This window comes from Epargyreus clarus, unplaced genomic scaffold, assembly GCF_041222505.1.
Source record: "Epargyreus clarus isolate Ecla_fem2 unplaced genomic scaffold, WU_Ecla_fem_2.2 ptg000003l, whole genome shotgun sequence".
Lineage (NCBI taxonomy): Eukaryota > Metazoa > Arthropoda > Insecta > Lepidoptera > Hesperiidae > Epargyreus > Epargyreus clarus.
This window is the reverse complement of record NW_027332211.1, coordinates 9,287,768-9,302,305: the sequence shown is the minus strand read 5'-3', so window position 1 is coordinate 9,302,305 and position 14,538 is coordinate 9,287,768. Positions and strand designations below refer to the sequence as shown.

At 34.6% G+C, this 14,538-nt stretch overlaps 1 protein-coding gene across 4 annotated transcripts in view; it reads left to right on the top strand.

Annotated features, from left to right (window-relative positions):
• The window catches only part of grh (grainy head), a 106,629-nt gene that overhangs the window by 73,074 nt on the left and 19,017 nt on the right, over positions 1 to 14,538 (top strand). For all 4 annotated transcript variants that reach the window (XM_073087494.1, XM_073087486.1, XM_073087477.1 and 1 more), the window contains 2 exons: positions 3,246 to 3,403; positions 7,720 to 7,882. In XM_073087494.1, the coding sequence (XP_072943595.1) occupies positions 3,246 to 3,403; positions 7,720 to 7,882 (321 nt within the window). The remainder of the gene's footprint in view (positions 1 to 3,245; positions 3,404 to 7,719; positions 7,883 to 14,538) is intronic.

Sequence of the window (14,538 nt, the reverse complement as noted above, 5' to 3'; positions counted from 1 at the left end):
AAGTTTTAAAATCGGTCCAGTAATTTTTAAACCTATTCATTACAACCAAACAAACAAACAAACAAAGTTTTCCTCTTTATAATATTAGTGTAGAAATATAAAATAGGTTTGACACATGTTACTTGCAAAAACAGCATAAACAATGGTGAAAAAATAATATAATCGAGTCCTGTTAATAATAACTATAGAAGTTGAGTATTGGTATCTTAATTACTTTAACAATCTTAAAGTTTATGATAAAATAATCGTTGATATATGATAATTATGCACTATGCTACCATAACTATCTATGAATATGAGCTTCCATAGCAACCTTTTTATAAATTATTCTTATTAATATAGACATTTACTTACCGCATCGTTGCTGTGATGACTTAGTCATAACAATATTCAAATTAGGAACCATTATCATAAGTTAATAGGTTTTTTAAAGCAAATTTATGAATGATTAATATATAAAAAATCTCCTGATATTAGTCATTAGGAAGTACCTGTAATGTTACATAATGATAGAAATTAAACTAATATGGCCAAATAATTAAATTCTTACATTAAATAAAAAATACACAGTTATAATGTATAAGTGTTAGGTACAAAATATAATTACAAAATAAATTCGTATTTTTTTATAATAACTTGATTAACATTCAATAATAATATAGTTACCATCCATTCAGTCAAGACATGAAAATGTTAAACGAATTACACACACCTACGGCTGAACGGGTAGTTCGGAAATTTTCAATTAGTTTAGTTATCATAAAACATGTTTGTGTTCATATTTTAAAATATGGGTTTATATGTGCGATAAAGTGCGTGATCTGTTAAGACAGATTTGCATCTGTATGTAAAAGAAAATGTCGCTGTATTCATGCAAGCTTTATATCAATGCGCCAAAATTAGTTAAATTGTTAGTAATACATTACAGAACAATACATTACAAAACATATTAAGCAAACCTATTTTTGAGAAATGAACATGAAAAGAAAATATTAGTATTTTTGTTTCTTAAAATATATATGATTTGCGTTGGATTTTTTTACATTTTATGTTCTTTCATTTTTTCCACGGGCACCACTAGTCATTTACCATCTGATGAACTACAATTTCCTTTGCTTCTTCTATATAATATTAGCTCTAAATACCTAGCAGATATTCACCTGATATCATGAAGTAAACGTGATAATTTCAAAGTAGTACACAATATTTAGCATTATCAAATTGATCCATTACTGTCCTACATAAAACTTAACATTACCTTATACCATACATAACATACTTAATATTTGAATATACGACCTTCAATAACATTTTTTAGAATAAATACAAAGTGTGACTTAAATTTGTATGCAAAAATATATCACACGTGGACTGGCAATGGCCTCCTACAACCTCAAGTCAAAGTTAATTTTATACTAAGTGATAATCATTTACATATTATTTGTATATTGATAGGATTTTTTGTAGATATTTTTTGTTGCTCTAATGTAATTAGTCAGTATCAAGTGTAAATTGGACAATATTGTTTTATTATTCGTAAATGTGAAAATGATCATTGTTTTTTGTCCGGCTAAAAGTAAAATCGATTTTTTGCATGTTTTTGTATAACTATTAATATTAGACACACATACAATGCTAGTTCTTTGTTCATCTATTAATCAATATAGCAGTTTTAATTTCGAAAATAGTCGTTAATAGACTAATTGGGAGATTATAGTTTGACCTTTGACATATTCATCAAAATAAGAATGGTGTAACAGAAAATGTAATAAGTGTTTTTATTAAATTTTATGAATGATATATGTAAATCTGTTATCAGAATTTTGTTTGTATTTAGCAATTTAATTAATTAAATCATTAAGTATCCTTAAACATAAACAATTGAATCAATATGTACCTATCCAAGTTTATCCGTAGGCCTTAAAATAACTAAAATATAATTATAGTAAAAAAAATTAAAGCGAATCGAAGAGAATAACTTATTTCCGTAATTTTAAGGTTATAGTAAATACAAAACCGCCGAAACCCAAGACGACACCAAATTCAACTAAGAAGAGAACTTGGAATCTTTTTGCTTTCCGACCAGTACCCTTATAATGAGTTTTTACGTTTCGACAAACGTCTGTTTTGGTATTTGTTTACGTATATAATCCGCTATAAGTTCTGATATAATCCGCTAGGGGCGCTGATTTGAAATAGTATGGGCCAATACGTAAACAAATACCAAAACAGACATATTTGTCGAAACGTAAAAACTCATGGTAAGGGTACAGCATCAGTCTTACGGGTTAGGTTTTATAAATACTTGTATTATATTGAGGCTATTTAGTTCAAACGATTACTAAGATTGTTAAGAAGGAAATTGCAAATTGATGTACCCCAATTTATACTCTTCAATAACAGTAAGGTCATACAAAGTCTGAATTACGCTACATATTGAAATTTTATAAAATTCCTGTATTTTAAAAGCTTAAAACACAATATTGTGCCAAAAATAATATAGTAATGTGCCTAGAAGTACGAATATACCTAGAATGTTAGTAATACAAGAGATTTATTTTGTCGTTGTCATAGAAGTAAGAAGCTGTCAGCTCTCAGGTTATATAACATTTTCTTGACTACTATGTGTGGGAGACACACGCCATTATGGTGGCTCTATCCATACTCTATTACTTTACTTTACTGTCAGAATACTAAGGGTCAAAGAGTAACATGTTTAGGATGTTTCAAACGTTCCATAAGGTTTCTGACAAGGTTTAACGTCTTCTATTCGGCTACCGATTTCCTACAATAATTTCTTTATCAGCTTACGTGTTAAAATGTTTAAAATTTCACACTTATTTCTACGTAACCCTTAACTTAAGGTGCCATCCTGTTGTTTTGGTTTAGTGTTTGTAAGAAGATACACAGCATACCAATTTAGTTCTGAGGACTTCAATACCTTTATGATCATGCTTAAGATTATGTCCTGTTTGAATTTTACGAATCAGACCTGCAGTGGCTACTTATGATCATATCCTTCGTTGTTATTTCTCTTACATAAAACATTTCTTTAAAACATAACTTAATTGGATACCCTCATGTGAGGCCTTACAACGCCCATAAAATTAAAACACAACATGCTACACTGCTATATACGGCAGAAATAAGGCGAGGGTGTCGCCGCACTTAAGCGCGAATAATTCTACCACCTTTAAAGGTAATTAATGGTTTGGTAAATTAAACGGTATTTAATGTCCACGCAGTCGTTCGAGTACACGGTGATCTGCCAGCAGCCGGGCGTGGGCGAGGACGGCCGCGGCACCCCCTCGGCGCACCACTCCCCCGCGCAGGCGCCCCGCACTCGCCCCTGGCACGACTTCGGCCGCCAGAATGATGCTGACAAGATACAAATCGCCAAACTGTAAGTACATCACAATATTTACATATTAATTACTAGTGGCGACAAGTGGTTTCACCCGCGTTTGAAACCAGTGTCCCGATGTATAAGGATAGTAGCGTGGTATTATATAACTAAAAACCTTTCTCAATAAACGGCCAATCAAATCTAAAAAAAATATAAATTTAACGTACCTACAAACCAAATTTGGTACTTTTAATACTGCATTGAACACACGGAAGTAAATAAAACAAACATGAATGTCTACCGTTAAATTATTAAACGATTTGACTTCAATTTTCATAAGGAGAGGCACGAGCGTAAAGATATCCACCAAGTCACACAAACGGAAACTATATTGACGGATCACTTTGCACCTCACTGTTAGATAAAGACATTCTTTCTAGAAAAACACCTTGTACCAAAGACGCCCACATAAATTTTGACTGTCCAATTCCAATCTGTCGTAGAAAAGACTTAAACGTGCTCTTTGGGTAATTTGTTACAAATTAAATTTTGCAATTTTTTTACATCCTCAATTTAGCGCAAATTGATTTAATGTTTTGGTATATTGAACTTGAACATCGATAAAGTGCGTGTTACCGGGTTGTATGAAGAACGTGAGAAAATTGTGGCCCTCACATTGATAGAAACCTCACAAGACACGCATGCTATTGTTAAACACTTACGCTATTACTCCGACAACAAAAGGTGTTAACTTGAACTTCGTGATCATTGAATACAACAGTAAAAGTGTGTAAATTGGTAATTTCCTAATTTCTTCTCCAAAGCTAATTGTCTTGTAACCGTTCATCTTAATGGACGTTGTTAGACGGATTATTTTTATTCGTTATAGTTGTTTAAATATACTTTCCACGTGTGTACTTGAGTAATGTTAGACATAAGTTACAAATCTCATGTTTCAAATCTATTACTTATTACTTATTTTATAATCATTTCTAAATTAGTGAATTAATCAAATTATCCAATATCAATTGAGTTATAAAGTGTTATTAGACAAAAACGTCAGCAATTAAAAGTTCACGGAATCCTTAAAAAATAATCATGATTTACCTCATTACCGTCATCGAATAATAATGAATATCTAGCACGCAAGTTGTTAAGTAACTGTTAAATAATAAGGTACCTACTTTGTTTTCACGCTACTCTTTATTTGGACACGGGGATACGTAAGTATTTGTTTAATTTATCGGACAATAAGTCTCTTAATATTGATTATTTTTATCACTGGACGACGAAGTGTTGTACGAATTCTTATAATCAATAAATAATTAATTAAAAGCCGTTGATGACAAAATAGAAATGATTACGTAAAAATCTTGCTCGTTACATAATTAATTAAAAAACGTAGGAATCGTAACAGTAACTTTGGGAATAAATCGTTAAATTAGCGGTGCGAGGCGGGGCGGAAACAGTCGTCAACATGATAAGTGCATTAGCATTATTATCTCGATAATTACTTGCTTGCATTTGGCCCAAATAACTCGGTCGCTTCTATCGTCTTAAATTACCTTCGTTCCGATACGCGCTCGTTCCTTGGCTGATTACAAGTCCTCGCCTCAACACGAGTATTTCAACGCCCTCACAAATGTTTGGACTATTACTTACCGTCCGAGAAGTCTACGATTGCCCAGCCGTCTGTCAATGCCCGCAATATCTACTTTATTTACTCGTCCAATGTTCAACACCGGAATGAGCTTTTTAAAAGCTGTAACTTAATCGAAATTTGTATGCATTTTACATTATCACCACAAAGAGGTGTCTAATAGGCAGTGATGGGATTTTAAAAATACAAATTTATTACATCCTGACAAGAAAAACTCCGTCTCAGGGCCATCTCTCTTGCATTCTGAGAACATCACTGAGCTGTTGTACATAGATAAGACTAGTTCTGGTCGAATGCCTTCACTATTCACCAATTTTCAGCTGAGTTCTTCACATAATTTATGTACCTGATATATTTGAAGTTCTCGGTTGCCTATCCATTCTTGCGATATCATGTTTGGTATAATATTTTAGTACAATTTTCCACTAACAGTTTGCAGATTTAAATATTTAAAATGTACGTTGCAAATAGCGTAGAGCGTACAATAAGGCAATAATGTCTCTGGATTGCGGTCTACACGCGATTCTAACATCTGTCCGCTTTAAGCAAAATTAATAGGTACCTAAAGCAGCATTCCTCTACCATAGCTATTTCCGTTAGTATCCATTGACATTGCATTTTCATTCCCTTTCGCTGTTAAGTGGAATACATTCATTTTGATTTTCCTACTTTCAGATTAAAATAAATGTCTAATGTCCATGTTAGAAAGTAACTTAAACGTAGTGTATTTTTTATGTGTTTTTGCATAAAATGTTGTCGTTAGCAAAAGTGTTATTTAACGGAGCTGTGGCAGCGAATAATTTGAGTATATCAGTGAGCGATGGTAGAGACACTGCGTGTTGGTGCCGGCAGCCGGCAGCCGGCAATCACTCTGCCATTACGCTGCCTAAACGCTCTCATTTAACTACCACAGCGCTTACCATGATGCACGCCCAGTTTTCCTTCCACTAATATGTTGTACATAAATTTACTGACACGATAAACTAGACTTAACAGAATGCGCAAGTTTTTAAATTTCTTAGGAGTCTAAAATTTCTAACATTAAAATAGTTACTGCGCACATCTGTTGAATTTGTAGATATTTTCAATTTCAAGCGTAAATACTTATACTGTTGATTGTATGTACTTGTGCGTTAGGGTGGGAAATTTTCATGTGATTATATTATTGAAACCACAAATGCACTGTACATTTGTTTGTCTTATAGATTCTAGTTCTACATATTTTAAACTTTGTATAGCGAGTGTAATAGGGTAATCGTAGCACAGGTCTTTGTGATCGGTGCGTGGTGAAGTTTAAGTGGACCTGATTTATGCGCATCTAATTTGGCGGTGGAGCGCACAGGCTCTGCGGGACGCCGCCCGGCGACTCTTATCGCGGCATGCGTTTTTATTGCGAGCACTTTGTTGTTCATACGTTCCGAGACTTTTTGTCCGTTCATCAATTTCCGCGCCTCACCGATTGATTTATTCATGAAAGGGCTTCGCCTTCACGCAGGAAGTGTCTTTTTTCGGCCGCTGCGCTGCTGAAATTTGTAATGAAGCTCATTCGAAAACAATGCGTTATTTATTATAGTATGCGTTCGATTCTCCGGCTCCAAGCGATAATGTATCTGATTGCCGTAGAGAGTAAGCGCGCATTCGCATTCGCTCGTGTTGCCCGCCGTCCGCAGCTTCTACGTATCATATCGATACTCGCAATTAATTGATGACATAAGAATACTTTATCCGAATTGTCTGTCGATTGTTCGTTAGGAAAGGATAAGAATAGTTTAAATGACAATGGAGAGTCATGACACAAATGGAAATTGCGGTTGGAATAACTTAAAGAGAATCAGATAGGCGAGCACCGCTGCGACCGATCCGTCAATGTCGGCCTGCGTTTGCATTACACAGCCTTTATCTGCTCGAGCTCAGTTTAAATCGCAAACATCAGCGGGGTTGTTTACCAAATTGTTTTCAATAAGCTTTAAGTAATGGTGTAACCGCGAGTCAAGAATTGAACCGACGCAAACTGGCTACACGTACATTCCGTCCGGTGATTTATCAGTAGATTAAACAATCAGCAAGGATTTATAGGTTTTTATCGTGTTACATAAGTAAAGGTAGAATACAATAGAGGCAGTCGATAATGACATCGGCGTTTCCTAGTTTCCCGTGCAGCGTGGGCCGCGATCGGCGACAAGCGAGAGGCGCGTGTCGCGGCCGTCGCGCGGCTCACGCGTGGCCGCTAACGAGTCGCGGCACGCGATCGCAGCTAAATTAGCGGGGTTTTCCTTCCGCTGATCCCGAGTGCAGGAAATCGCGAGAAAACACAGTTTTTCATTACGCACTATGAACTGGATCTCCACGCCTTTATGTAACGACGCCGCTGACAAGCTTTACTGGCAGCGCAATTAAGATTTCCACTTTTTGCTTACTTTTATTGCTTTACTTCATGGAAACTTTATTGTCGAGAACATGTATCTGTAGATAAGTATCTCAAAGAAGAAATCGCACTTTTTCTAAATGGTACAGAAACCAGCTCTCATTGTGCACTTTATGTTTCAACAAATGTTGCAGCGCGAAGACTTACGAGTACCTACTGTGCTACTGAGTAATGTGCAAGTTTTTGAAAGTTATCTTGATCTTTGAAACATAAGGAGGCGTCATGTCTCGGTCGTTCTTATCTAATATTATGTTTTCGATGTTCTTAGTTCCGTTATCTTTTGTTCAGGTTTTCACCGTACGGGTTCAAGTACCACCTAGAAACGGCCAGCAGCAGCTCGCAGCGACGTGAGGATGACCGCATCACGTATATCAACAAGGGCCAGTTCTACGGCATCACACTCGAGTATATACATGATCCAGACAAACCGCTTAAGAACCAAACTGTTAAGGTAAGTTTATAATTATCATCCATATATATATACATGTCTAGGTGGGAAAGAAGAGTTACGTGCTACTGATATAGTCGATAAGTCGGTTTTGTATCCACGTGATCTTATCTTGAACAAGTAACATTTGTTCTTAGAAAATTGATACCTTTAGTCTTTTTTCTATTAGAAATTATTAATGACTCGACTTAGTAGACCCACATATTAGAATCGAGGTATGAAATGTCTGGACAAAACAAATATATAATTTATGATTTCAATCGGTCAGTCGTTCAAAAATTTCACAAACTCTAACAGAGGTGCCAACACACATCTTACACTTAATAGCAAGTAATTCGTACGTACTATGGTACGTATGAATTATTTAAGTAAGTATGTATATAAAGAAGGACCACTATCAATCGCGCCAGTTGGATTGACATTTGAAATATTTTAATTTAATTCCATTTGGGCGCTGAAGCGGAACGATAACAAATTTACACGTTTACGATATTAGCGCAACGTTCTACAGAATCGTTTCAATGACTTATTGTTGCATTATGCAGACTGGGATAGTAAATCAACATCTGTAGCTTATCGAAATCAACAACAAAATATAAGTTAGGGACGGCGAACTGAGATAGTTAAATCGAAGTATCTATTTTTTGGGCTAATACATCGATCGATCGACTAAGCAATGAATCGATCTATCAAATCATCATCTTACATACTTAACATCGATATTCGTTTTTTTTTTGTTGCAATAAAAATAAATACATAAAACTTGCTACTTTTTAGAATTAACTACCTATTACATACTCGTAACTTCATTTGTAGGCAGAAAGAAAAAAAATAATGATATATTTTTTCGTCGATTTATTCCCAGAACCAATCAGTCAAAAATCGTAAATCTTAGATTTCTATATATTTTATTTACAATAAAATATATAAATATCGGGGACTGATTTTTGAGAAATTGTTTCTCTGGCCTTTTCGGATATTTTCGGAGTTAGATTCTTCAGACTTCGCATTACATAATTTAAAATCGATATTTTTCAACATGTTTCAGCATCCCTAATAGAAGTAACTATAATTGTTATAGTATCTAACCACTGCTAGTACCTACTAGTATTCTCAAGTTTCACTCGTGTTAAAATGTTTTACACATAGTTTATAGCGGAAACTTGAAATAATTTTATTTGTATCCAATATAAATATATTTATCGGAACAATCCGCGTTACACAGTGTTAACCGTTATTAAGACTTATAGTTTTACTCTTAATGAGGCAAAATATTTACGCGGTTGCAATATATACCTAATATTTAAATAATGAAACTAGATATCTGTTTTGGATCTATGTTTATTTGTGTTTATCAGAAGTAGAGAATCTATAGGGCTATGAATATTGAAAATCTTAACTGATAGGTATTTTAAATCAATTTGGACCTGATAGGGCTTTCGACGTTGCATTTGGCATATAAATAAAGTCTAAATAATATTAGTTTGGTTTGGTCTGCTTCTGAAGTCCGAATTTTTTATACTAAGTCATAAAGTAATGCGATAAAAACGCTAAAGATTTTATTAAACTCATCTTCTAAGGATATTATTATAATTATAACATTAAAACAGAAGAGATATGCTTATGCTAAAACCGTGGAAATGTTTTACTATACCCACGTATTACTTATGCATACCGCTTATTCAATTCATTAATAAAATATTTAAATATGTGCGACTATACCTATTGAATTATAAATACTGATTTCTTTGTCAAGTTCAACGAAGCCGTTTCATCAGCGCTCACTCAATTAATTATAGAGCTATTAGACTTAACGACTAACAATTACATTACTTTATAAGTATTACGCATCGTTGTTAGACTGTAATAATAACAAAACAAAACAATTAAACTCAAATATAATTGATATTGTGCGATAATGTTTTATCATTTTATCTTCAAATCAAATATGTGTCTGCATAATATTTTGCGCCATTTTTTCAGTAAGTCATTTATGTTAGATCATAACTTGCTGGGAAAAGACTGTGCTGTTCTTACGATATTAATGTTATGAATAATTTCGCGGTGGGTACGTATAATAATAATTTGCGAAAAAGCAACTAACGAACAAATTACATCTTTTGTCTTAACGCTTCATCTCAAGGTATGACATCTTGGTCAATTGCCTGCTTGACCCTTAAGCTTATACACAGATGTACAACTTTTTCTGACCCTAAAACTTATAAACTTGTACAGTTTGCGGTAAAATTTATTCCAATCATTGAAACAAGCTAACAAGATGGGCAATATCGTTTTCATAGCATCGAAACAGAAATAAGGAATTTGTAGTTAGTTGAGTGGCCGTCCCTTAACGGTGAGCCGACCGGATGTTTACCTCTCGGATCTTAGAAAGCTTAACCACGCACTTTAGAGGCATGAGCAATCGTAAAACATGACCGCAGCCGAGCGTTTAACATCTCTATTTAATTTTGAATTTCCTACCTCGTGAGGTAGAAAGATTGTCGGTGTTTACCTCGTACTGACTTGTACGCTTGCTTTGATGTTAACTTTTCCTTGTAATAGCTTAAAGGAAAAGTGTATTTTGCGTAAGTTTTCTAATCAGTTGTAGACGTGTGCTAAACATATACGATACACATTTATGTTATACGAATAATAAAGAACGTAGTTTATTGTATCTTTAGCTAAAGTAACAAATAAATAAGGCAATACATTACTTTCTTTATATATGTATGTACTTTAAAAACAATTAATTCATTACAGGAATATTATTCTCTAAAGCTATTTATTGACGTGTCGCAATGGAAGTGGTTTATTTTAAAGGATACGAATATAACAGCGGAATGTAGTTATTACAATAATAGTGATATTACCATGAATATAATGACTGCATATTCGAGCTATCCGTTCGAGCCGCGTCTCCTCCAGGGTCTTCTGACCGCAGGCGTGTCAGTTTCACCCCAAGCGACTCCCGGTTCGCTTCACGGACACCGTCGCAAAAGTTACTTTCAAAACCACTGTTTATCCTTATTTTTTAGAGATTGTAAACATTGTGTAACATAATCTAGATATTTTGCTACAATAAACTGGAAATAGTGATGGTACCACACTATCTATACACGATAACTTTTATCTTTCTATTTCTTCTGTCTATATAAAATTACAATGTAAATCTTTATACTTATCTACTGAAGATATAAACGTATAAGACTAATTTGTTCTACCTATGTATCTTAAAACCAAATCCATCTTAAAACTGTATTACATAAATTCTTATTTAAACTTTCGAGTGTAGCTCGCTAAGCAAACAGGTTTTTAGTCTAGCTATCGACTAATCAATCATTAAAATCCTGTAATTTTTAAACAAGCAAATTCATATTTTTTAAGCGTGCGTCGCTTATTGTGTAGGCACTGGTAAACGTGTTAAGAATACGCAATAGTAATTGTTTTAATCGAGTAGCCCATTAAATATGACTTGAATAGCATAACAATAGTCGAGCATTATGCCGTGAGAAATTTTTCTTCAATAGACAAAAAATATCATTGCCAATGATAAATGCTATGCTCGCGTGTTCTTTCCGTGGAAATCGGAAATCCCTGGCATTATTGTTTCTCGACACTTCCCTAGAAAACGAGAGTAAACACCACAACGGGACAATGTAATTACTAGCTTTATTTTAATGATTTTCAAGTTTCTTGAAAAACCAGATTGTCTAGTTTATTTAATCTGGTTAATCTCGTTTCGATAATGACTCAAAAAACTTCCTACATTGTTATTGTGTAAAATCACGCGTATCAATACGATAGATATAAACATTACTCATCTCACGGTAAGCAAGTTTACTCTACGTCTTATAAACAGCATAAATATCAATAGCGACTTGAATTTTCTTTTAGACAACGAGAGCATATTCAAACACGCTTTATCTGTATTCAATGGGCTTAGATCGAATAATCAGAGATACAATGCGACATACGTTTGAAGTTATTATTAAGGCAGTAAGTGGGCCGCAAGTCCGGCCGCGCATTCAATACGAAGTTAGATAGATATAGAGCGCTTATCTCGGCGCAATCGAGTCCGCATTGTATAGCCGCGCCCGATAATTAAGACGAAGCTTTTGACATTCGCCATATAGGAACACAATGACCGCCCCGGGAGCCGGCCGCTCGGATAATATCGCTCCCTTTAAACAATAACCTTACCGTATTATGATAAAATAATTTCGAAGCGGCAAACATCGTGTTTCCTTAACGAGCCTCCATGCCGTTTCAATAAGAAAATAAAGAGCAGATACATTCTTATGCATATCACGTGCACGTATTAGTTTAATTATCGCCTATAGAGTTATTTTCACGTAACTATTCCATAATTTGTAACCGTATAGGTATGGGTTACAATTACGTTCGCAGTTAAAATGCATAACTAGATTAGTCGGAGTTCGTGGCTATCATTACCTTAAACTAACAATTTTATCCGCGTTTAGTTTTTACACGATGTGAGTATTTATTTAAAAACTTAAAACAATAATTACCATACATGTCTACGAGAGCAATTATAGTCATTAGTTATCTACCGTGGCTGACAGTTAAATATTCACACGCGATGCGAATATGTTTCGCGTGTCGAAAAGCGGTTAGGGAATATAAGAAAATTTAGTAAAAAGAGAGATTTGGTCGATGCGGAGCGTGCGTGGCGGGATTGTAATTACGGCCGGCACCGCCTTGTTTCGGCGGAGCTTTGCCTCCGTCCGATATCATCAGACCTGCGGTTTCCGCTCAACTCACAGCACAACCCGTATTCGGGATTTTGCACCTAATTAAACACAATTGCCGTGCACTACCCACATACTCCTGAAATTACTTGGCTTCTCCGTGTAGTTGAAACAACACAGATAAATATTGTGGTTTTTACTCTCGATGTAGATGGATGTTATATGTTGAGGTAAGTATCAGTTACATTGTAGGTGATTGGATGAACTCTTTTTGTTTGAACCTATAACATCAGAGTGACTCTACATTTTTGTGTTTTCTCTAAACTCATCTTAATCGTTTCCATACCATCCATCCATTCCATTGTTTGGAAAGACATTGTGTCTATGTCATAATTTTAATTATATCCTGCTTATTTAGAATAGTTTTGCAAGGAAATATCCTGCTGTGAGAAATTGTCTATTAGTATTAAAACGAATTTGTTTCGTAACGCAACCCGATCTTAATGTTCGCACGCTACGGTAATCTCTGTATGAGCTAGTCTCTATTTGCATTTCAATTCTAGTTGACAAATCGAAATTTAAAATGGTTGAAAAAACATTTATGCTTATAAAGGGTTTGAATCTGGAGCGTTTTATACAAACTTAAAGTACAAAAGTTAATCGATCAGTCTCAAAACGGGGCAATTAATCATCGCGCTTGCAAAGGGCCAGAATGTTTTATATTCCTGCATGTATACCGTTGTGATACACTTCTGACTTCATAATAGAGATCTTTAAGAAAAAATGATTACTTATGAAAATTATCAGTATTATAATATTTGTGTTTTTGTAGTGTAAGTAGTCTTTTATTTTTTGTTGTATAATACTTAATTACAAATACAAAAGTTTTACTTGTAAGTACATTTATCTTTAATATCAATAATCTTTTAGATAGTGTCATGTGTGATTAATTTAAGCAATTTATTTCTTTTTTGTTGAATATAATCGGTGTAATATTATACATATTATACAAAATAATTACTAAAAACATGAAAATATATTGAACAGTACGAGTAAATACATCAATTATGGCTTAAGATAATTTACATATGAATGTCATTTAATACCTTTTAAGCGCCACTAATAAACTTCCGCTTGTCTACTCCAACGAGCCGAGAGCTTTACCCGTTTTTGTTTACACGTTCGACCTCAACGAGGAATTCTTTTCATTGACGTACGATCGTGCAAAAAATGTGATCTAGATATAACTATTCGAATACAACAAATGCAACAGATTGTAGGTACTATTTCTCGAATTGTTTGATAGGTATCGATAGCGAGCTAGCGACGATTAAACAGTATCTCGCATGCATAAAGTGCTCGCTTACACAGGATATTTTTTGCTCTACTTTTTATCGCTACACTGACATCATTGTGTTCACTTTCGTAGCAACGGAAACTCTCGTAACGAGACATGTCGTTGTTTTTATTTTCTTTTTGCAATATTTTACGATTTAATGATTGCTCCGGTTTGCCTTTTTAAGGAAATCGTTAATGATGCCTTTTACACTCAACATGTTACGCTTGATGAGGGATTATAACGGTTGGCATTCGGAGCGTACAGTTCCTGCCGACGCGCACCTTTCGGCCGCCGCGTCGATACCTCCACACCGACCAGTGAAGGGCTGTCATATGAAATACATCGAATATTTCTCACACAGAGCATTCGCGTGGAATGAATTTTTGAACTAAAGACGACAGAAAAAAATATCGTAACAATACATAATGATAAAAGGAGACAAAATTTACATACCCGCCGCTGATAGTCGTAAGATGCCAATCATGTTCGCAATCAATCAAGTGTTGAGATATCTCAATTTAGCTTGCACCCTTGTGAGCGGCCGCTCCGCTCCGCTCACCCTGCGCCAGCGCTTCGTCCTGTCTCAGAAAAACGCTAATGATTATAAATTG